General features: G+C 37.2%; 1 protein-coding gene and 1 pseudogene across 1 annotated transcript in view; both read left to right on the top strand.

Annotated features, from left to right (window-relative positions):
* SYNE2 (spectrin repeat containing nuclear envelope protein 2) overlaps nucleotides 1-24,854 on the top strand; it is a 313,984-nt gene that overhangs the window by 164,075 nt on the left and 125,055 nt on the right. The window contains 10 exon segments of the mRNA XM_035727838.1: nucleotides 1,554-1,709; nucleotides 2,579-2,844; nucleotides 4,088-6,191; nucleotides 8,041-8,363; nucleotides 10,713-10,857; nucleotides 11,930-12,148; nucleotides 16,954-17,219; nucleotides 19,269-19,437; nucleotides 21,752-21,907; nucleotides 24,310-24,450. Coding sequence (XP_035583731.1) covers nucleotides 1,554-1,709; nucleotides 2,579-2,844; nucleotides 4,088-6,191; nucleotides 8,041-8,363; nucleotides 10,713-10,857; nucleotides 11,930-12,148; nucleotides 16,954-17,219; nucleotides 19,269-19,437; nucleotides 21,752-21,907; nucleotides 24,310-24,450 — 3,945 coding nt within the window.
* On the top strand, nucleotides 12,966-13,137 carry LOC113910470 (annotated as a pseudogene).

The following is a 24,854-nucleotide window of genomic DNA, read 5'->3' as shown; positions in this document are numbered from 1 at the left end:
GGTCTAATATCTCTGGCTTTACCTCAGGCACTCTTATTCTGCAGGTGGATTTGGGGGGTACTGTAAGGAACAATAACCATCTAGTGGGAGGCCGACATCCACCCCATGTGACTGTGACTCCTCACAAGGAACACCCATAGGCTGATGGAGCCTGTGGTGTGGCACCTCTCTCTTTTCCTTCACAGCCTTCCTGGATCCTTCCTCCTGAGGTGCTGTCTTCCCTGTAGATTTTTAACTATAGTTTTGCATGAATAAATTGTTGGGAATGGAGGAAATGTATAAGATCGTTTTAATCATTTGTAGCCTTTCAAAGAAGTGACTTGTGCTGAGTGCCAACTATGTCAAAACCAATAACACGGCTCAGGTGAATTTTCTTACCAGTTAGGTTTGGTGAAGCTCCAGACATATACACGTCCATACATCTGTTTTATTTAATCTTTTTTTTTTTTAAGATTTTATTTATTTGACAGAGAGAGACACAGCGAGAGAGGGAACACAAGCTCGGAGAGTGAGAGAGGGAGAAGCAGGCTTTCCGCCGAGCAGGGAGCCCAATATGGGGCTCGAACCCAGGACCCTGGGATCATGACCTGAGCCGAAGGCAGACGCTTAACGACTGAGCCACCCAGGCGCCCCTGTTTTATTTAATCTTTTAACTTTAGGGTAGTTTTACATTGATGGAAAAGTTGCAGAGATAGTACAGAAAGTTGTCATGTATCTCTTACCCAGTTTCCGTTATTGTTAACATTCTGCATTGCTATTCAGGTAGTATTTTTACAACAACAGTTTCTACCTTATTGGGGGAGGTGGACACATCTTATTCACAGACTTGATACAGACCTTACTGACATGAAAGTATATGACAAAATCAAATGGTATTTCATTTATAAAGTAACGGGAAAATAAAAACTAATACTTTAGCAAAATAATGGGAATCTTTTAAAATTTTGGACATGGCACCTGGTATATGTTCGTGCTCAACAAATATTTGTCCAAAGAATGAATCAATGAATGATGCAGGCGCATCTCTTTGTACCCTATGAGAAAGTCAAGTTCTTGTAACTTTCAGAAAAGTTCATACTACTACATATATAACCTGCTGTACCCAGCTTGGAGTTCTTCCTATGAATTGGTGTAAGGCATAATTCATTCTTAATACCATGAAATCCTGGTGTTTCTGCCATCTGTCCACTTAAACTACCAATAGGTAACATTGAATGCCTGTTATTTGCTCTGCCCTCTGCATCACAGTGAATACTAAGCGTAAACTTCGGAACTTTTGTTTTTTCCATATCTGTTTTCTTTCTTAAGACTAGATTATGCCTCACAATATAATCAGAGATCCTATACTATCTTGCCAAGAAAGGGTTTTTTTGGTGGGATACCAATAAAAGCAATTAAATATTGTATGGAAAAATCATCTTTGATAGTGCCCAAAGATACTTTTGGAAAGTCTTTAAGTAAATAGAAGGAACTGGAATGTTTTCACCAAGAGAAAGAAAAATTATTTATTTGTAAGGTAGACTATTCAGCAATTAATCTTTTTATGTTTTCAGAATTCAGCTGTGGAAGTGGTTTTGTCAAAACAACTTTCTCTGGATGTTCAAGAAAGCATGAAAAACACTGAAGATGAGCATAAAGTCAATGAGCTGCAAAATCAACCTTTAGAATTAGATGTTATGTTAAGAAATGAACAATTAAAAGAGATAGAGGTATGGAAACAAGAAAAACACTGACAACATGATTGCATCATTTATCCAGTACAATACAGTATATTTTAATTACCAGAAACTTGCTTGCACAGAATGAAAAGTCTTATTTAACCTTTGCCTGATGATCAATTTGGTAACTATATAATTATGTACTAATCAGTAAGTTGTATAAATCTTTCCACTTAAAAAGTGGAAGAGTTTAATGAACATTAGTCTTTTTCTTGAAGTTCCTAAAAACTTACTTATTCAGTAACAAAATTTGGAAATTCTGACTTATCATTCCTCTTCTTAGTCAGATGTATTCTTCAGATTCTGACAAATTTACTTTTCCTAATTATCAACATTATGGGGTACTCCTTTGTTTTTACAGCTGTGCTTACATAGCTGTGTTTATATATTTATATATTTATAGCTATATAATCTAAAAGTCCAATACATGGCCATGTTTTTAAAAAAATGACCCCTACACTTCTAGCTGAGTTTACATAACTGTAAACATATATTTAAAATGGAAAAGAGGGGTGATGTATGTGAATAATAAAAATAAGATATATATATATAAATGGAGTGTATAGAAATCTAGGACAACCTAAAAAAATAAGATAAATCTTCCTTTAGACATTGCAGAACCTTTTAACACAATAGGGAGATCTAATTGCTATTAAATGCTAGACCCACTGTGAGTTTCAGTCTAGATTTTAACAAGATTCTAGCGGAAAAAAAGCTTTAAAATGTCAGCACCTTAGTTTCTCTGTGTGCAAATGAAATATTTAAGCCTATTTTTGGGATAGAACGTGTTATTGGAAAGAAAAAAAGTAATGAGTAAATGAATGAGTATATATTTACTGATTTCCTTGACTTGTTTTTAGGAATTATATGCCCAGTTGGAAGCAAAGAAAACAGCCATTGAACCACTAGAACAGACTGAGTATCTCAGTAAAGCAGACTCAAGTGCCTTGGTTCTTCACAATACAGGACATTCTGTGCACCACTTGGACAGTCTGCTTCAGGCACTTATTACTTTGAAGAAAAATAAAGAAAGCCAATATTATCTCCTTAACGATTTTCAGGAACACCTTGCCTCAGTTGAATCCTCAGTGAAAGCCTTGTTGACAGAGAAGGAAAGTCTAAAAGTGTAAGTATAAGAATTTAGGACTTGTGGGGTACCTGGGTGGCTCAGTTGGTTGAACACCTGGCTCTTGGTTTTAGCTCAGGTCATGATCTCAGGGTCCTGGGATCCAGTCTGCATCAGGCTCTACACTTAGCAGGGAATCTGTGTCTGCTTCAGGATTTCTCTCCCTCTGTCCCCTGCTCCACCTCCCCTCCCCCCCACCCCCCGCTCTCTCTCTCTCTCTCTCTAAAATAAATAAATAAATCTTAAAAAAAAAAAAAGAATTTAGGACTTGCTTTCTTTTTATTCAGGCATAGGCTGCACTACCATAGACAGGCCCCGAGTTTTACGAATTTATACTATGAAAGGATATTATGATTTTAATACTACAGTATGAAATTAATTCCATACAGAAGCCATTGAAGAAAATTGTCAGTTTCATGCAATAAATTTTATATAATTTGTATTGATTTTACAATTAAATTATGCTCATTTTACAAATAATTTATTTAACAATTAATTCACACTAAATTCTGCCAAATAGATTTAGATGCTATGGAATTCAGCACTCTTTTTTTCAAGAGTTTATCCTAAACTGTGGGGGTGGAAAGAAATATTCTATGTATACAGTTGGTTAGTATCCACATAATTGGTTTAAATAGTTTGTAACATACTCAATATATATCTATCCTAATGATTTCTTTTTACATATATATACTCCTTTTGGCTTTGAAAATAATAGCAAATGGTTGCAGATATAGCCTTACTGTGTAAACACTTTCCCACTATTACAAAGGTTGATTTTATAGCTTTGCCTTAATGGGGTTTACTTTCAGTGATCTCCCTTTGAGGAAACAATTTTATACTCAAAAGATTATCCGGGTGATTATACCCTCTTAGTCATAATTGTTGGTAAAATGATAATGACGTGGTTGGATGTTGTGGTGATTTCTTAGTCCTCGACTCAGCTTCGTGCAAATTCTTTACAGTTCAGAGTCCTTTTACAGACACTGTTCCCTTTCACTCTTCACTCCTTCTCTGTGGTTCCACATTTTTATGAAACATTTTATAGGTGAGCTTTCTACACTGTCATATACCAGTGAGAGCCACACTAAACAAGATTCTGATTTTTAAGGACAGAGGGCTCTTAGAGACAACCTAATCTTCTCTTCTGTGAATTCAAAGAATTCATTTCTTCTAATGTCCTCTCACCTCATGTTGATATATAATAAATATTAACAAGCTCCATCTGTTTTTCTGTTTCTAGGGGACCACTGGATAGTGCAGCCTATCTGGACAAAATTAAAACATTCCTGGCATCAGTCGAAAAAGAGAAAGGTTCTTTAAGCAAGATGAAAATCAAGTGGGAAAATTTATCAAACTGTCTGACCGACATGGATAAGAAGTTGCTCGAAAGCCAGATCAAGCAACTTGCACATAGTTGGGAACAAGTGAAACGACTGACTCAAAAGAAGTATTCTCAGCAAGCAGCAGAACATGAGGCATTTACACTTCTCGTGAGCAAGATCCAAGACCTGGACATTGCTTTGCAGCAGCAGCAGCAGCAGTGTCTACAGTTAGGGTTGAACTCTCCAGAAGAAGAGGAGGGAAGTGCAAGCACAGTTGCCTTGGCCACTGAGCTCCGGACCATTAAGCATCGATTTTCCGTTTTAAAGGGGCAAGCTGAATTTCAGATGAAGAGGATCTGGGGAGAAAAAGAAAAGAGTACTTTGGAAGATGCAATGGAGAACTTGCAGAAGCAATTAGAAGCCTTGGAGCCATTAAACATCCAGGTGGAAAATCAATTCCAGAAGGGCGAAATAAGGAACAAGATGAGAGAGATTCTCCTGTGGGTCAAGAATCTGCTAGGTGAACTCACTCCCGCCATTTCCCTTCTCCCAGATGACATTCTTTCACAGATCAGAAAATGCAAGGTGACCCATGATGGCATCCTGGGTAAGCAGCAGGCCGTGGAGTCATTGGTTGAAGAGGTCAAAAATAATATTCCTAACCTTTCAGTAGATGAGAGCCATGATTTAAATCACCTCCTACAGGACTTCCAGAATCAATACCAAATGCTAATTTTAAAATCGACTGAAAGATCACAGCAATTAGAATTTAAATTGGAAGAAAGAAACAGATTTATTGCAGTCATAGAGAAGGTGCAACTTTCGCTTCAAGAAAACGAAGCACTGATAATTCCCAAGATGAAAACAGCCTCCACAGAAACTGAACTGGAACAGGAGCAGGTCACTTTGACGAGTTCTCAGAAGGAATTGCAGGAAGCGCAGAATGTAATCGCAGCCCACTTTCAGGAACAAACAAACCTCTGTAAGGATCTGAGTGTGTTTGAAAGATTATTTCTGGATGACCAACTGAAAAATCTTAAGACTAGAGCCAACAGAATGCAAAGATTCATTCAAAGTAAATGTGATGAAGTAGAACACAAGATACATTTTTACAGAGAATTCCGTGAAAAAGCATCTGTGCTTCAGAAGGAGGTTGACCATATACAGCACAGCGAACTGCTCCTAAATCAAGAAATGAATGAAGATGTTAAAGAGGAACTCTACAGTCTTAAAGACCGAATCATTGGTATTCAGTCTAGTATCCTGCAGGTACTGAAATTCAAAGAAGTGTTTGACTCTATAGGACTAAACTGGGATTGTTCCCAGCTTGACCAATTACAAGCCCTAGTATTTGAAAAAGAAAAGGAACTTGAGGAAAAAATTAAGCAGTTGGACACATTTGTGGCAGAACATGGCAAATACCAAGCATCACTAAGTAAACTGAGGGCTATGGATTTGCAAATTAAGAAAAGGGCTGAAGTGGTATTAGGAATGCCCCATATGTCACCAGAAAGCAATTTGCTCGGTGCTCAAATTTTGAAGCGGAGACTTGAGAAAGCTATGTGCTTGTGTCAAGAGATAATAGAGAAATTAAATGAAAGTAAGGCCTTTGATGACTCATTCAAAGAGAAAGAAATACTCCAAATAAAGCTGTATGCGGAAGAAAATGACAAGTTACACAAGATCCTCCAAAATGGAGTACTAAAATCCCAACCGAAAGAAATGGATGAAAAGAATTTTCAGGACAAACTGGAAAATTCCTTATATGTTTTGAATCAGGTAAAGTCTCAGGTAGAGCAGCCTTTACTTATAAATTTGGACATTGAACATATTCAAAATGAAAAGGAGAATTGCGAAGTGTTCCAAGAGCAAGTTCAGGTGGAAATGGATAGCATGAAAGCTGTGACCCTTATTGAGAAGCAAAGAGAGGAAAATTCTCCTTATGCTTGTGATGTGGAGACAAAATTGCGGGACATTGAAGATCTTCATGTGCAGCTTAATACAAGCATTGGTTTGCGCACGGTAAGTTTTTTTCTTAATTAGGCAGTTAATGCATTTCTTTTATTTCATGATCTTAGGTTTTACTCTAGTTAGTATGTGTGCTTCTTGAGAAGTTATAGGTTCTACATGAACATTCCCCATAGAATAGCCATTTTAAAAACTTGCTGTGGGCCAACTTATGATCCCAACTCATTCTATATCTAACTACGGTCAGTGCCTTAGAGATGGGAAAGAGGAGTGTGACACCTTTAGTTCTGCCCCTTGTAGCCTCTGTTGAGCTCATACAAAATTTGGGTTTTGTTTGTTTTTTTAGAAATAGTGAGGCATAAGAGAAGAAATAGGATGTAGTGAAAAGAACATAACAATAATAACTCCACATCTCTTTAGGACTTTCAGTGTCTAGGCGCTGTACTGAATACTTTGTTTTTAATCCTCACAGCAACTCTGTGAGGTGGGTGCTATTATGAGCCCCATTTTAAAATAAGGAAATTTAAGTTCAGGAACATCAACCATTTTCTTAGCTCTTACAGCAGTAACAGAACCAGGATTTGCATCAAGATCTGTCTGATTTTAGAGCAGGGGTCATTAAATGAAGGCTCAGGGGCCAAATCTGCCCACAGTGCCTGATTTTGTAAATAAAGTTTTATTGGATGATGGCCATGCTTACTTCTTTAGAGAATGTCTACGGCTGCTTTCCTGCTACACCAGCAGGGTTGAGTAGTTGTGATAGCCCAGATGGCATGCAAAGCCTAAAATACTTAGTCTGCCCCTTTACAGGAAAAGTTTGTTGACCTCTGTTATAGAATGACTCCAACATACTCCCTCCTTTTCCACAATAATAGGATAGACAGCTTAGGCATTATTGGAACACTTGTACCTAATATAATGCCTTTCACTGTGTTTTCAGAATTGTTGCATTAAATTTATAGAATGGGGGAAATTAACTCCCTTCTTTAATTCAAAGAATTATTAGATAATATTTTTGAAATATTTTAATAGGTTTAAGTGCTATAAATGTAAAGTCATATTATGAATCCTAATATCCTTAATTGAACTTAACCAGTTCTTTATATTGGTACTTAACAAATGTTGAATTTGTTCAACATTTGTTGAACAATAGAGAAGTAAATTCAGTTCTTCTCTACCTGATTTTAATATAGTTTCCAGAAACAATGACATACATCTCCAAAATAATAAGATTAGAGCTGGACTGGAAGTTATTTATTTCAACTATTTGTTATTTCAGTAAGAAGACTAAGGTCTGGAGACATTAGGTAATGTGCTCAAAACTAAAGTTAGTAGCAGAATCATTTCTTTAAAAACACAAGATGTGGGGTACCTGGGTGGCTTAGTTGGTTAAGTGTTTGACTCTTGATCTTAGCTCAGGTCTTGATCTCAGGGTCGTGAGTTTGAGTCCCATCTTGGGTGTAGAGATTACTTAAAATAAATGAATAAAGTTTTAAAAAAATAAAAATAAAAACACAAGAAATTTTTTTGTGTGTGTGTTTTCTTTTAATTCCCCCCAACAAATATTCGTTAAAGTTATATACATTTAATATATTCCGTTGTTTTATTTAATTCATAGTGTAATATAAGAGTTCTAGAACAGGAATATATATCATCAGACATGATTCATGAGATGTATTTTTGAATTTAGAGTGGATTTCTTAGCAAATCTGGAAACAGTTTTTCTTTATGCAAACAATTTATTTGTCTTTAAATACTAGTGTAGTACTGTCAAACTAAAAGTAGGAGTTGCTAGCCCTTATAAGACCCAGACATATTATGAATGCACTGCAAAAATTCCAGAATGATAAAAGTCCCCAGAGTTTGACAGCTTTGTCACAACATTTAATCTCCTATTCACCAGGATGTTTTGAATGATGCTTATGAAAGTGTGACCCGCTATAATGAGGCAGTCATCAGGGCGATGGGGATCTTTACTACCCGTGAAGCCATTGTTGCATCCCATAAAGTAGACCTTGATAACCCAGAAGAACCACTGGAGATGCCTGGCTGGAAACAAGAGGAATTGCAATCCACAATAGAAGACATCCAGGACCTCACTGAGAAATTGGGGACTATATGCAGCCCTGAAGCCAAACAACAACTCCAGTGTACTCTACAGGAATTAGTTTCTAAGGATTCAGCCATGAGGGAGGCAGCCAAAGTAAAAGAAAGTGAACTAGAAAGGTAGGTACTTCTTTCTAAAGGTAATGCTTTAAGAACAAAATTAAGATTTATTTTTCTTGAAAATTAACATGTACACATTAGAAATAATTTGGAAAATATGGAAAAATATAAAAATCATCTGCAGAAAACCATAGCAAATATTTTATTTTATTTATTTTACTTTTATTCTTATTTAATATTGAGTACATACAACAGAATGTTTATAAAAGTCTGCATATGATATAAAGAATAATGATAAAACAAACAGCTTTGTACACAAAAGTTCAAAGGTAAACATCATGACTTTTGAATTCTTGTGTGTGGTCCTTTCCTCTTCTCAGAATTAACAATTATGTCCAATTTTTTATTTACCATTTTCTTCTTTTTAAAAATTTTACTATGTGTTTGTGCCCCATTTTCATATATGTGTATTCTTCTGTCATTGCATTTTTTCAATTGCATCATTATGATGCTGAAGTTTATTCATATACTTGCCTATAGCAAAATTTGGTCACCCAGCTATTGATAGACATTTGGGTTTTTCTAGTCTGCATTTACAAACACTGCCAATAGGAACATTTTTAAATTCAAGAGCTTCCCTGGAATATATACCAAGGATTGTGATTATTGGGTCAAAAGGTATGCACACCTTACATTTTAAATTCCAAATGATTTTACTTATTTCTACTCAGACTAGTGTTCCAAGAATATTCTGTGTTCCAACTGTTTTATATCCTGACCAATACCCGATGTTGGGAGATTTAATTTTCTTTTTTAAAGATTTTATTTATTTGAGAGAGAGCACAAGTGACAAGCAGAGTCCCTGCTGAGCATGGAGCCTGACACGAGGCTCCATCTCAAGACCCCGAGATCATGACCTGAGCTGAAGTCAGATGCTTAACCAACTGAGCCACCCAGGTGCCCCAAGGGAGTTTTAATTTTTGCCAGTCTGATGGATGAGAAGTGATATTTCATTGTGATTCTAATCTGCATCTCTGTTATTATTAACATATATGAGCCTCTTTTTTGAGTATTTCTTGGTCTTTCATATTTCATCTTCTGAAAAACTGCCTGTTCAAACCATTGCCCAATTTTTATTGGATTGCTCATCTTTTTTTTTTTTTTTTTTGACTTGTAGAGATTTATGCTATATTTTGGAAGCTCGTCTTTTGTTATATATGTTACAAATATCTTTACTGAGAGGGTTTCCTATTAAATACCTATCCTGGGTTGAGGCTTTATCCTTTGGCCCCCAGCATTCCAGGAAAGGGCTAATAAAACTGAAACTCAGCAAATGCCCTCAAAGTGAAAAACTGTCCTTAGGGCTCAGCTTATTTCTCTCTATTTCTACTTTCATATAGTTTGGGGTCTCTGAATACTCCTTAATTCCTTTCCAGTTTATTATTTTTTTTGAATAATTTTTTAAAAATATACTTGATACTCAATTTTTAATTGTTTAGGGGTTTAGACTGTATCAATTTTCTACATATAATTTTATTCATAGTGTTTTTCAATATAGCACATTATGCTCTATAAAAATGGGCTGCTGCTTTACCTTTACTTTATAACATGTGCTCTTTTCCTTATTGTAACAAAACTTCATAAAAGTAACTGCATTTGCTATAAAATATTTTACAAAATGGATTGTTGTAATTTACTTAACCATATCTTTTGTTACATGTAAAGTATATTCAAATTTTTGCCATTTTAATTACAATAAGTAAACAGATTTTACTGTGTAAAAGGTTTTATCAGGTTTAGGATAAATTCCTACTTTGAGGATTAATTCCTTAAGATAAATTGTGGAAGTTGAATTAATGGTTCAAAAGATATGAGCATTTTTAAGACTAAGTGGTTTTCTACAAGAAATTCAAAATTTCAATGAAGAATTTATACTTCATTAGCAGTGTTAAAGAATGCAGTTTTACAGTTTAGGCATTTTTTAAAAGATTTTTAAATTTTATCTGAGAGAGAGAGAGACAGAGGGAGAGAGAGCACAAGCAGGGAGAAGGACAGAGGGAGAAAGAGAAGCAGACTCCTATGGAGCAGGGGCCCACACAGGGCTCAATCTCAAGACCCTGGGATTTTGACCTGAGCCAATGGCAGATGCTTAACCAACTAAGCCACACAGGTGCCCCTACAGTTTAGGTGTTTTGAGAACAGTCTTATCTGCCTGTTAAGTTTGCATTAAAAGTCTCATACAGGTCCCTGGGAGGAGGAGACAGTCAATAAAAATTTGGTGAAAAACATTGAATAGCACAAAGAGAATTACATACTGTTAAGTGTTCAGAATTCATTCTGGGAAGTCCAGAATTTATTGTATTAAATAAAATTTAATAACACCTTTTTCCCCCTAACTGTGCTTCACAGGTGTCTTGAGAATTACAAATGCTACAGAAAAATTAAAGAGAAAATTTGCACTAACCTAAGCCAAATGGAGGCAGTTCTTGGGCAGTCCATGTTTCCCTTGCCAGCATCTTACAAAGAAGCTTTAGAGCGCTTGGAACAGAGCAAGGTATTTGCACATCTCTAGTAAGACTGTATGCAGAAAATTGACAGAGCAGGTGGCGACAGCAGGGAATGTGACTCTGTTTTGATCCACAGAAATCTTCAGCCTGAGTGGTACACTCAAGAAAACACCCCAAACCAAACACCAAGGGGAAACATGAAACAGTGATTCCAAGAGAGTTCATCAGTTGGGTTCATGAGACTATAGCAAACCTACTGGTGTAGCAAACTGTTCTTAGTGATCACTCTTTTTCTTTTTCAAGATTGATTGATTGATCTGAGAGAGAGAGAGAGTGTGTGCGAGAGGATGTGTGAGCGAGTGGGAGGGGAGGCAAACGGAGAGGGACAGACCCTCAAGCAGACTCCCGCTAAGTGGGGAGCCTGCGACGGGGGTCGATCATAAAACCCTGATATCAAGACTTGAGCAGAAATCAAGAGTGAGATGCTCAACCAACTGAGCCACTCAGGCACCCCAGTGCCTCTTTCTAAAGCTTTACCTTTCATGTTATTTTGTTGGATGTTGCTGGATCAATGACAGAGAATTTAATGCAACTATCATAAGTCTAAACTCTGGCTACTTCTTATTCTTACTATTTAATTTTTATATTTGCTTATTTTCATCTGTTAGAATCTATGGTATTATGTTATTAGGATTTTAATGAAAACATTCTAAATTATCTATGCTTAACATCTGTCCCCAAACAAACAAAAACAAAAACCCTAAGTAATGCATTGGTGTTGATAAGTATAGTGCAAATTAACAACCTAGTGAAATAATGAGACTTATATTAAAATAACAATGAACTTTTAGGATGTTTACCTTTCAAAACACTTTCTTACTTGGAAGAATTGGTTTATGGGTCATTTTTGTCACCGTAGTTCCAAATTCATGGGCAACACAATAATACATAGGTAATTCTAATCTGTCTCAAATTGACTTCCAAAAGGACTAAAAAATAGACCATGTAATACTTATGGATGATTTAAAGAGTCATCAATTGTTCAAGATCTTAAGAAGTTTATAAGTCTCCGAAAAATTAATAGACACTGTATTCCTCCTATTCCTTTTCTTTCCTAAGGTTTTGGGGTCAAATCTTCTATCAACCAAAGAAGAGTTCATGAAACTACGTCAGGTCCTCAGACACCTGAGACCCTCATGCACAGACAATGATGACATGTGTTTGCTCAGAACCACGGCAGCTCTGTGGGACAAATGGTTGAGTTTGCTGGAGGCTGCTAAAGAGTGGGAGATATGGTGTGAAGAACTGAAGTGGGAGTGGAAATTTGTCAGTGAAGAAGTAAGTGCTTCGTTTTCAACAATCAAGCCAGTTTCCTAGCAAATGTCATTTAAATTGTTTTGTTACTTTCATTTTGTTTTTATATAAAACAAGTCCAAGTCCTCAACTGTACCGTTTGTTTATATCACATATACGTAACACATAAATGTTATAGAGGTCAGGTCCTAGTAAAACAATCTCCAAGAAATGATTCAAATTCTTTCTTAATATAAGTGCTGTTTTTTTGGTATCAGGTAATTCTTATAAATAAGTACTTGCTCATTTGGGCTTTAAAATCTTTATTGTGTATCTAAGTTAATCCCTCTTAAAATGACTGTCTCTACATAACACTAAAGGTTAGAATTAAGTAATATTCATTATAACCAGCCAATTTTGAAGTTAACTACAATGGTTAACTATGGAAATTAACTCCAATTAATTGTTAACTATGAACTTAAAAATATGTATGTTGCTCTTTTTGAAAACTCTTAAAGAAAACCTCCGTAATATATATCAATCACAGATGTTAATTTAAGCATGATTCTAGATTTAAGCCATCACATGTATTTAGAAAATTTAAGATAGTATAAAGTTATCTTAGGGTATCTTTCCAAAGGATCAGGTATAAATGAAGTACAAATCAGAACATTAAATGAAAACCCTTCTCTCTTATTCATGCCAAAATTCCTGCTAAATTTACTTAAGAGAAAAATACAATGAATCAATACTTGATCGGGGGTAGGTCACACTTTGGGATGTAAATGTTTAGCACTAGCATATCTTTCTGCTTCAAACTTGGTGTTCTTGCTTTTTGCCCTGTTGCATCCAAGAGAGCGAGATGGGTCACCAACATCTCTATTGGAGCCATTGGAGAAAATTTGGCCAGGGTTCTCATTCTTGCCATGTCTGCTCAAACCAGCATGGTCTGATCTGGAAACAATGGCTTCAGTATGTGCCTCCAGTGTTTCCATCAGTACTGGGAGGATACAGGTTTCATTAAGTTGGATTAAGTGAACTTCCTTGAATGGGTCATCTAAGATACCTACCTTACTACAGATACCCAAGATACCTACCCTAGTGCTACATAAAATACATAAAATAAAATATTTGTACATAGAATAAAAATACTTCACTTAAGAAAAGCAACTTGATATTCTTGAAAATGAGTATTATTTTGGTTGTGCTAGTAGGGTTTGATTAGTAAATAGACTCTTGAATGTTAAAACTTGAAGAAACTTTGTAAGTTACTGCTTTGGGCCCCCTTCTTTCCCATTCGTATTGTAACAGTTTATTGGGTTCCTGCAGTAGGCCGTGTGCTGTCCTAAGAAGGCAGTTCGCACATGATGCCACCAAGTCCTTGCATTGCTGTCAGGAGTTAAATATTATTACCATTTTATTGATGGGGATACTGAGGCACTGAGAGATTTCTGTTGGCACAAGACCTCCCAGCGAGTGATTGAGCTGGGGCTGTGGACTGGGGCCATATCTGTTTTGCTCACTGCTCTAACTTTAGAATCTGACTGGGGCCTTGCATGTAGTGGGCAGTTAGTGAGTATTTCTTGAGAAACAGCTCTTCTTGAAACCCAGGTCTAGGCTAATTCTAAGCTTTTGTTCTCTCTATTTGCAATTATACCTGTTTAATTCAGACCCCATTCATTTAGAACTTTGTAATTATTCATAGAAGCATTTGACAATATCTGGTGACAGTGTGTTTTTTAAAGAGTAGCACAAACAAAATATGTGCTTGTGTAATAACAATAACAACTATAACACTTAGTGGGCAGGTATGGAGCATGTGTTGGGCAGAATTCTAAGCACTTTATTTTATTATCATTTATTCTCACAAGAGTCCTATGAGCTGGATATTTTTATTTTATCCTCATTTTGTAGATGAGTAAAGTGAGACACAGTGAGATTGAGTAACTTGCCCAAATGCACGAGTGGTAGAAGAGTCAAACTTACACTCCGGTGTTTTTAATGATGAAACTATCAACTTAAATGATATTTACACACACCAAATTGATGTAGGATTTTAAAATAGCTTGTATCCATTTACTAAAAATGATACCATCTAAACACCTGTACATGCAAGATCCTGTTAGCATGGTTGGTGCTTTCATATGTGACAAAATGAATTTCTTTTTTTAAGATGTGGATAATAGTATAATAATCCAGTATCTTTATGGCATAAAGGTTTTGGATAAGTAGATTTTCAGAAACTTAAATATTGTGTTTAAATTTGTAACTTAAAATATCAATTGGAAATTTTGATTTGCCTTTTTCCGCCCCCCCACCCCAAATTTTACCTTCCTGTTTTCTTAAACAGAATCTGCTTGATTTAATTATTCATCTCTGGTTATTCAGAGTCATCATTTTTGTTTCGGTGATCATAATGGGTTGGAATAAAGTCATACTTTCAAAGATAATTGGAGGTATAAGACTGGCTTCTTCCCCATGTACCAAAGTCCAAAAGACTTTTATTAATTCCTGATTCTTCTGGTTATGGGTTTTTCAGTCTCCTTCACTCTGTTTACTTATGGTGCAACTATGGCTCCTTCTCCCTTTCTAGACTCTATAATTGACTGTGAACCTAAAAGTTTTATAACCATATTTTTAGAATTCTGTGTCCAAGGGAAATCATTCAGGGGCTTCAGAGCTTCTTCTAGATGGAAGAGTGAATGCATAATTTCTGTAGCAACTATTTTACTGATTTGGGAGCTGTCTTCATCCTTTTTAACATTAAGTTTGTTGAGTTTTGATGAACACAGTCACATGATCACCAATGAATCTAAATGAAGATTTAGTACATTTTCGTTACCCCAGAAAGTTCTCTTATGCCCCTCTGTAATCAGCCCCTTCTGTCACCCCTGATGACCATTAATCTGGCTTGCCATTTCCAGAATGTCATATAAATGGACTGGAGTAGTTTGTGCCTTTTGAGTTTGGCATCTTTTCCCTAAGCATTATGCATGAGATGCATACTTATTGCTGTTTGTATCAGTAGTTCATTTCTCTTAATTCCTGAGTAATACTGGACTGGGTTTGATTATCTGTCACAAGTTGAAGTATTGTCTGGCTTTTGAGTAAAATTGTCCTGATAAAAATTATTCCCCCCCTCCCTCCTTGTGTGCCCCTCCTTAATCACTTATCAACTTATATCAGACAGCAGAGGCTGAAATGGGGCTCGTAGGCAGGTGGTTTATTTTGGAAAGTGATCTCAGGGAACAGGGGTGGAGGATGAGGAGAACTGGAATGTGAAAGGTCAGAACCTTTCGGTGCTTTACGCTTCTTGGGTTGTGGTTGCGGTGGTGGCTCTGGCATGGAAGCACCACTGGCATGGAAGCACCAAGAGATGCTCCATTAAGTTCTGGGTTACAGACATACTTCTTTCAACTCTGATGTCTAATAGAAACCCTAGGTGTACAATTATCTCTGACAATACAGCAGTTCCTTTCTTTGCTTGCTGGTTCTCTGGCAGGGAGGTTGCAAAACAACCCAGTGGAACCCTCTTATCTCATTCCCTGGTGGAAATGTAGCTGCCTGCCTAAGAACTAGCACTTCTAATCCAACAGAATTTAGGTTTGAGGTGGTTGAAAGCATACATTCTGTAACTAGGTCTTTTGGAGAGGGGCTGTCTATACATATATCCATGTATTCTAGTGACCGGGGACTCAATTGGATCATATGGCCCAAGTGAGAGGGCAGCTTATACCATTGCCTGACCTGCTGCAGACCTCCCTCAACATTGGCAGCATTCTGATAAATGGGTCTGAGCAATATTCTCAAGGATAGCATATACTGCCTCCAAAATCCCAATGGACACATCCAGTGTTGGGCCTCTTTCTTAATGCTAGAGCTACAGGATTGAACGACTTGATCTTTATGTTATGGAATTCTGGCATGCCCTAGACCACTGAGCTCCTGGAAACTTAATTTATGCTGGAATTCCTAAATTTTCATAGGCTTTATTTTTTACCCTTTGGCATCCAGGTTTTCATTTACCATTTCAGTTAGCGTTGAATAAATGTAGTTGCCTAGTGTGATATTCTGTAATGTCAAGATTGCCAGATGTCTGACTCAGTTTGAACGTTAGAGCAGGAGAGTTGACAGGCTTAGGGCAGAATGTGGTAAATGTATGGTGCAGCTAAGGTGAGGGCCACGGTGTTTGAAGAGGTGCATTAGAGGGATCTGATTTTCTGTGTCTTCGTTCTGGGGTCAAAGATGATAGAACTCCATTTTGCTGATACGCGATGTTATGTATTTCTGGGTTCTGCACATCACCGTGTTGACAAACACATGATTAGTTAGGCCTGCTTTCCCTTTGGTGTAGGTGTTAGGGTAACAAGGAAGTACCGGACTTACTTGTTTGAGCATATAGGAATAGGGTGTGAAAGAAAAGACCCCTGTAGAAAAATTACCCAGCAGTTGCCCAACCTTTTATATAATAGTTGCAGTTTGGTGGCGCTCATTCTAACTGGCTTATAGATATCTCAAGAGAAATAACTGCTTTCTGCAGCTGAAATCTGAAGGAGAGAGAAATTATTTATGAAAATATTCAACAGTGTTTCCTTCAGCTCACGACAGTAATACTTCATTTTAATCTCATATCTGCATGATCAATGGCTGGGAACTCTGGGATTCCAATAGTGCAGGAATAATATTCCCAGCTAGAGGAAGACAGATACCACTTTGAGCGAGGATATGGCATTAGGAACCCTGAACAGCCATTATACAAAAATTATGATGGCCAAGGTATGTTTCAGCTCCTTAAATGGTCCGAGTACATTTTAGTTATTTCAGTTCTCTTTTTTTGTTTGTTGAATTAGATTGAACGGGAAGCAATTATTTTAGATAATCTTCAAGAGGATCTCTCTGAAATTTCAAAAGCAAAAGAGGCAGCCACTACAGAAGAGCTTTGTGAGCTGCAAGATTCTTTATGCCGTTACCAAGAAAATGTAGAGAAGCAGCAGCTGTTACTGACCTTACTTCTTCAGCGCATGAGAAGTATCCAGAATGCTCCCCAAAGCTTAGAGGCTATAGAGATGATTCCAGCATTTCAAGAGATTACATCAATGCAGGAACAATGCAACAAGTAAGACTTATAAAAAACTATTAAGGGGGGCGCCTGGGTGGCTCAGTTGGTTGAGCGACTGCCTTCGGCTCAGGTCATGATCCTGGAGTCCCGGGGTCGAGTCCCGCGTCAGGCTCCCTGCTCGGCGGGGAGTCTGCTTCTCCCTCTCCCACTCCCCTTGCTTGTGTTCCTGCTCTCGCTATCGCTAACTCTCTGAAAATAAATAAAATCTTAAAAAAAAAAAAAAACTATTAAGGAAACGCACCTGACAATTCAGGCTTAAAATTTCTTGATTTTGAAAATATAAAAATATAGCGTAATGACAAATGATATGATAGAATTGGGTTAATGCAGAAAAGTATAAAAAGGGTTGGAATGGTACATACCCTGTGGAAAATAGTATGGAGGTTCCTCACAAAATTAAAAATAGAAATACCATATGCTCTAAGAATCCCACTATTGGGTATTTGCCCAGAGAAAATGAAAACATTACCTCAAAAGATACATGCACCCCTATGTTTATTGCAGCATTATTACAATAGCCAAGACATGGAAGCAACCAAAGTGTCCATCAACAGACAAAAGGATAAGGAAAATATGGTATATGTACCCAATGAAATATTACACAGCCATAGAAAAGGATGAGTTCATGCCACTTGAGACAACATGAATGGACCTAGAGGGTATTATACTAAGTGAAATAAGTCAGTCTGAGAAAGACAAATACCATATGACTTCACTCATAAACTGGATCTCAAAAAAAAAAAAAAGAATAAACAAAAAGCAGAACTGGAGGGGAGGGAGGGAGGTGGATGGGCAAAATGGGTGAAGGGGAGTGGGAGATATAGGCCTTCAGTTATGGACTAAGTTGGAATAAAAAGCAGATCATAAGGAATACAGTTAATTGTAATAACAATGTAATGGGACAGATGGCAGCTATACTTGTGGTGAGCATAGAATAATGTATAAACTTGTCAAATCACTACATTGTACACCGGAAACAAATGTAGCATTGTGTGTCAACTATACTCAAGAAAAGCCGGGGATGGGGGGGCGATGGAAAAGATTAATAACAATAAAAACAAGCCTATGTTCTCCACCCTGGTATCATTGAGGATGAATATCCTTTGAATTTTTTTCTTAATGTTTGCTGTTTTTCTGTTTGAGTAATAGATATTCACTATAGGAAGTTTAGGGAATGTGGAAAGTTATAAAGATTAATATAAATCCCCCTTTAATTTTACCATTTAACAATAATCACTGCCAGTCACTCACCTTTTTTACTATGATTGTATTTTTAAACAAATTATAATACTATACTGTTTTGTTGTCTGCTAAATGATTTATCAGCATATCATGTTAATTTGCCTATGCCATTAAATGTTCCTTAAAACATAACTATGTAATATTTCACATGTGAATATGCCATAATTTATTTAACCAAAGCCCTAATATAGAACTTTTAAATTATACATAATCTTTTTTTTTACTTTTGTAAAAACACTGTAGTGAATATTCTTATGCTAGAATCTCTGTCTGCATCTGTGATTAATTCTTTGAGAAAGACGCCAAGAAGAATGATGGGGTCAAAGGATATAATATATTTATGGCTAGAAATACTTACCAAATAGCTCTCAGGAAAGATTGTACCCTCTTAAACTTCTCTACTAATAAGGTGGCTACATCTACAGCAAATGGGGTCGGCGGAGATAAAAAGGCAAATGGGGTCATCTATCCCCAAAAGCCCACCGGTGACTCCATTCTCACCTCTGGGTCATATTCAGTTGAACTCAAGGATCACATGGAGGAAAGTAGGATGGAGAGAGCAATTGGAATGTAAAGTGTGAAAAGAGGATATTTTGAGATGGAAGTTTAGAGAGGTTTTTCATTGATAGAATTTGGTATATGTTTGTATATGTAGTAAATAAATCATTGAAAACTGGTACTTTTTGCTCAGGAAAAAAAATCTTCTTTTGTGAACTATGCAGACACTGTGTTAATTGTTGAAATAAAACTATCTCACAAGAAAGCAGGATAGAGACACAATTTTATTTTGATGTTGTATGTTAGGCTTTTTCAGAAAGCTCAAGAAAATAAGGAATTGATGGAGAATGAAATCCAAGAAAGACATTCTTTCACAAAAGAAATAATTACTTTGAAGAATTTATTTCAACAGACTGCAACTTCTTTTCAAAATATGGAATTACAAGACCACCCAGAAAAGGCAGAACAGTTTGAGGTAAGTGAGGAATGAAGTGAGGAACCAGTGAATGTGGCCGACACAGGTCTGCAATCTTGAATCCAGAGTCCTTGGGGCAGAGGTAACTTTGTGACTAGAGTGGAGGGAGTGGTCCAGGAGAGAGGAAAGCACATGCAAAGGCCCTGTGGCATGGTGTGGGCCAAGTCATAAAAGATCACTGTGGCTAGAGTGCAGAGAATAAAGTTGAGAGCAGGGAGGTAGGCCAGTCTGGACCCAGCAGTCCTTTTTCAGTGGCTTTTCAGGTGTGTTTGGTGAACAGGGGTCCCAGAGCATTATTGAGTAGGGTGTTAGACTACTGACTTAAGTAGGATGTATGATTTGTCTCTGACAAGGGTGCAACTGTTTTTACTCCCCACACTTTTGACACCAAATGTGTGGGGGTTTTCCCCCAAGTCTCTGGAAGCCAACTAGGTGTCCTACAATTCAGTTCAACAGTAACACTAACTAGCAGGAGTTAGCACAGACCACAAAGATTAAGGGCTCACTTCCGCAAGACCACCCCCATTTCAGAAGCCAGTCACAAGTCCTGGGCCTCCTGTAATTCTGACTGACTCGCTATCGATCAGGGGTTCCCATGACCCCCTCCTCAGGTTTAATAATTTACTAGAATGGCTTATAGAAGTCAGGAAAGCACTTTACTATTACTGGTAAAGGATACAACTGGGAATCAGCCAATAAGAGAGATGCATGAACAATAAAAGAGATGCATGGAGCAAGGTAAGTGGGTAGTCCAGGCCCTCTCTGGGTGTACCACTTTCCCAGCACCAACTCCAGATTCTCCATACCTCACTGATCAGGGGTTTTTATGGTAGTTCCATTATGATGGCACGATTGGTTAAATCATTGGCTGTTGATAATTTAACTCAACCTTCAGCTCTTCGCCCCACCCTAGAGGTTGGGAATTGGGGCTGAACGTTCCAACCCTCTAATCACATGATTGGTTCCTCTGGCAACCAGGCCCCATCCTGAATCTCTCTAGAGGCCCAAGAGTCATTCATTAGCATAAACTCAGGTATGGTTGAAAAGGGCTTGTTATAAATAACAAAAGACACTCCTCTTACTCCTATCCAGGAAATTCCAAGGGTCTTAGAAGCTGTTCAGGAACCAGGGATGACAACCAAATATATCCCTTAAATCGCACTGTCACAAGGGCTGTGCACATCCTCCTCTGTTATTTGGGACCTCATTTTTTAAGAATGATTCCTGCCCAACGGTAACAAGCAAAACCGGCAACTGGAAGTTTACTCCAGTGTAACGCGCTGTTGTTAATCGGAGCTCAGTGTTGTTAGAGGGAACTTACTCTCCCTCACCATGGGGAAGTTATCTGTGTGTAGCTCTGAATGAAGACCTATACTCTGACTAGGTCTAGATAAAACAGGATGGCACTATACTTCAAACTCCACCTTTGTCTGAATGGCATTGTTCTCTAACTTTCCATCTCTAGATTTGTTTTCACTGAGGGTTAAAAAAAAGAAAACAGTGACACATCATGGAGTCATTCAAATTGTAATCATTCTTCAGTGCGGTGACTCAATCCATTAACACGAATAATGCTACTGAACAGCTACTGTAAAAACAAAACAAACCCCAAAAAACCACAGTAAAGTCAAGAAGTATTTTTCCACTTGATCTTTGGGAAACTTTCCCAAACAAATGAGTTTCTCCTTTATAATTAGTGCAGGAGAACGTAGATCAGATTTTGTTTCTAGGCCACAGCCAATAGACTATTTGTTCAGGTTTCTTTTATCTCCTAAAACCCACATTCTTTGCAGGGAACTGGAACCCTCCCCTTTGAAAGAAGTCGGCTCTGCTGGGCTGTCTAATTACATGAAAGCAGACACTTGTGCTTCAAGCCTAGGGCTTTTAGTGGCCTTGAATCATTGTGATGATAATGTAGGAAGAAGCAGAAATGGTAACAAGTTAATAATAACAACAACAACAACAACAAAACTTCTTTGAAACTTTTTTGCTACTTGGAGCTTTTTAGATCAAGACTGCAGCAGAGATAGTTAAATCCTAGAGGTACTTTAGAAGCAGGAGATGTTGTAATGTCTTTTGAGGACAATGGTTTGACACTATGAAGAGGTATCAAGTTTAATTCTTACACACTAGGAAGCATCATCTGACCAAACTCAGATCTCTCGGGCTTAATCGGCTTGTATCAGTAGTGAGGCTTTGTCATGCAAAGTGTGCTCATTTAAATCATAAGGATGTGCTGGAAAGCTGCTTTCACTTTTAGAGTTAAACTTTTTCCCCTTTCTGTGCCTATTTGAAACTCTCTTGATGATTTTAGGAGCTTCAAAGCATTTTTAAGAAAGGGAAGCTAACTTTTGAGAATATTATGGAAAAACTGCGAATCAAGTATTCTGAAATGTACACCCTAGTCCCTGCAGAGATTGGCTCCCAGGTGGAAGAATGCAGAAAAGCTTTAGAAGACATAGATGAGAAGGTAATAATCATTTGTATTAGTGTTATTATTTATGAGTTGAATGGGTATAAAGAAAAGATCATGTAATGTCCATTTTTATTTGCCCTGATTTCAGCTATGACTTTATTTTATAGAGTTTAGGTAAGTGATAATTTTGTCTATTGAATATGGAGATAAAATTGCTCTAAATAAGTGACAGATAACAGAATTAGATAATGTGTTTATTTTTAGTTGTCAAGATGCTTAGCTTTTCTTCTCTTGCGTTTAAAAGTAGAATTATAGATTAGCTTTTACTTGGCTTTTTTTTTTAAACTGGAGAATCACTTTAAAATATTGGACATGAATAATACTTTGCTTTAAAACTTATTCCCTGTGAATGTTTTGAAATTGCAACCAAGGACAATAAGAATATAAATTTCACAACTCACTAGGAATAGCATTTAACACACACTATCTTTTTGATGGTGGTAACACAGTCCTCACGGAACATACCTGAGCAAATCTTTATCCCTGAATGGATGAATCTGAAGATTGGAAGAAAGAGTGGGAAATGTTTCATAGTACTGGAGACCCAGGAGTTAGCAAGACAAATTTATTGGATTATAGAAAGGCAGCTTACATCCAACGGAACAAAATTCTATTTGGTCCAGCATCCACAGAAGGATTTTTGTATTGCTTTCAGGGACCATTTCTATAGTTTGTATTGCTTTTTGAAATCTTGGGTACCTCTAACTTAATACAATAAATTTTAAATGCAAACACACACACAAAAAATCGTATTTCAAACTCAGTTAACTTCTTTGACAGATTTCTCAGGAAAATCTGACCCATGAAAAAACATGTAAGCTCCTAATACACATTTCTAAGAAATTTTGTTGATTTAACACACAAGAAAAACTGTTAGGAGGTACTTTCTCAAGGATCATGCACTATTGATTTTAAGACAATATTAAAGGTTTTGAGAGCAGCTAAATTTGTTTCCATGAATACTTCATGTGAAAATCCCTAACAAAGGGAATAATCAAAATCCATTTTAAATTTAGGGGTTGAAAGTTTCAATGGTAACTTGTATGTTTGTAACAAATAGCAACTGATTTTTATTGTTAGATGTATTTGGAGGATCCAGGCAGACTCAGAACCATTTGGTGTAATTCGGAGGGCTGCTTACTTTTCCTAAATCATGGTCTCTCCTAATGTACCTAAATTATACGCTTTTCTGCCAAGGGAGTAACTGCCCCAAGTATCAGAAAACTTCACTTTGTAGGAATTTGTTACATAGCAATAAAAAGCTATTACAGCAATTTAAAAACTAACATAGGATTAATTTTTTTCCCTAAAAATCTCGACTGCGTTCTGGTCTGTGGAATAAAAACATTTTATAAAAGTATCAACATCCTGAAACGTGAAAAAGAGCCTGGGACTCCAGAGTCTGGTGACTCAGGGCTTCTCAGGACAAGTTCAACGGCTGCCTTGATTTGTGACCTTAAGCGAGTCAATTAGCCTGTGTTTAGTTTTGGCATCTGTGTACTATCTGCATTGAAAGGTTTTAGTCTTAATGGTTATACAGATATAGTCGTTTTTTAAAAGGGTTAAAGGATTATACGCAAGCATAAAGTATTATTTGGTTATTTAGTAGCTGCTGGGAGAAAGCCTTATCAACATAGCCTTAAAAACAAACAAACAAACCAAGAACAAGAACTAATCAGGTATTTGAAAAATGACATAGTCAACATTCATCTGTTATCATTCCTAGCCCAAGTTATTTTCTTAAGGAAATCATTCAGATAAAAAAATTACACTCTTCAGCAGCTAGATTTCTGATTGCTGTGAAAACATAATACTAGAAACATTCACACAGAGAAAAACTAAGCTTTGTGCATCCTCAAGGAAGAGCGAGTTTTAGGTTATTTCACCCAAATGAATATTACGGTGGGAATTACATTTTTTTAAGTCAGCTTGAGAATAAGTTAGGTTTTATTGAAAACAGTTCTGTGCAGAGGTCTTTCTCATAAAATGAGAGACTGTATAATGAACAACTTATCCCCATTGAATTTTTTCATATCATTTGCTCCATTGGGGTATGTCTCAGACAGTACACTCAGTAGTTTGGGGATACTCCGCACAGATCTGTAGTACATGCTGTGGATTACATTCAACAAATTTTTGTTTGTTGATTTTATTTTCCTTTTTTTTAGATTGGATTTATAAGGTCAAATGAGCACAGGCACCATTTCCTAGTCTGCTAATCTACCCTCTCATTAACATACTAGCTAGTAGGGTTTGGGATGTTCCCCCTAGCCTTTAAAAGACTTTTTATAAGTAAAGTTGTCTAACAGTGTGACTATCCATTTTGCCACCTGAACCTGTGGCTAGAGTATTGAAGACATCTGTGAGCCGAATGTGTCTTTCTTTCATTGTAACAGATTAGCAGTGAAGTTTTGAAAAGTTCACCCTCATATACAATGAGTAGGAAAATAGACGAAATTAACAATGGGCTTCACAGTGTTGAAAAGATGCTGCAGCAGAAAAGCAAAAACATTGAAAAAGCTCAAGAAATTCAAAAGGTAACATCCTCCTTGAATTGCCCTCTGCATCCGGTGTTCCTGCTGTTCCTCGGTCCTCAGGGTGTGCTCTGTGGGATGAATCCAAAGCACAGAGATCCTAATCCAAATCCACAGGGTCCACCTTACTGAGTGTCCCCTTGCGGAGGCTTGGTGGAGGAAGTTGCACTTAAGAACTGTTCTCAGTTGTTGGTTTTGGGCGGGGGGGGCAGAGGGAGAGAGAGGGAGAGACTCCCAAGCAGGCTCCCTGCCAAGCGCAGAACCTCACAACCCTGAGATCATGACCTGAGCCGAAACCAAGTGTCGTACACTTAACTGACTGAGCCATCCAGGCTCCCCTAGAGCTGTTCTCAGTTTTCCCATGGTGGGAATATGCCTGAACCCCTGAGAGCCTGCAGTTGTGAACT

This window comes from Zalophus californianus, chromosome 6 (genome assembly GCF_009762305.2).
Source record: "Zalophus californianus isolate mZalCal1 chromosome 6, mZalCal1.pri.v2, whole genome shotgun sequence".
Classification (NCBI taxonomy): domain Eukaryota; kingdom Metazoa; phylum Chordata; class Mammalia; order Carnivora; family Otariidae; genus Zalophus; species Zalophus californianus.
This window is presented reverse-complemented; position numbering and strand designations above follow the sequence as displayed.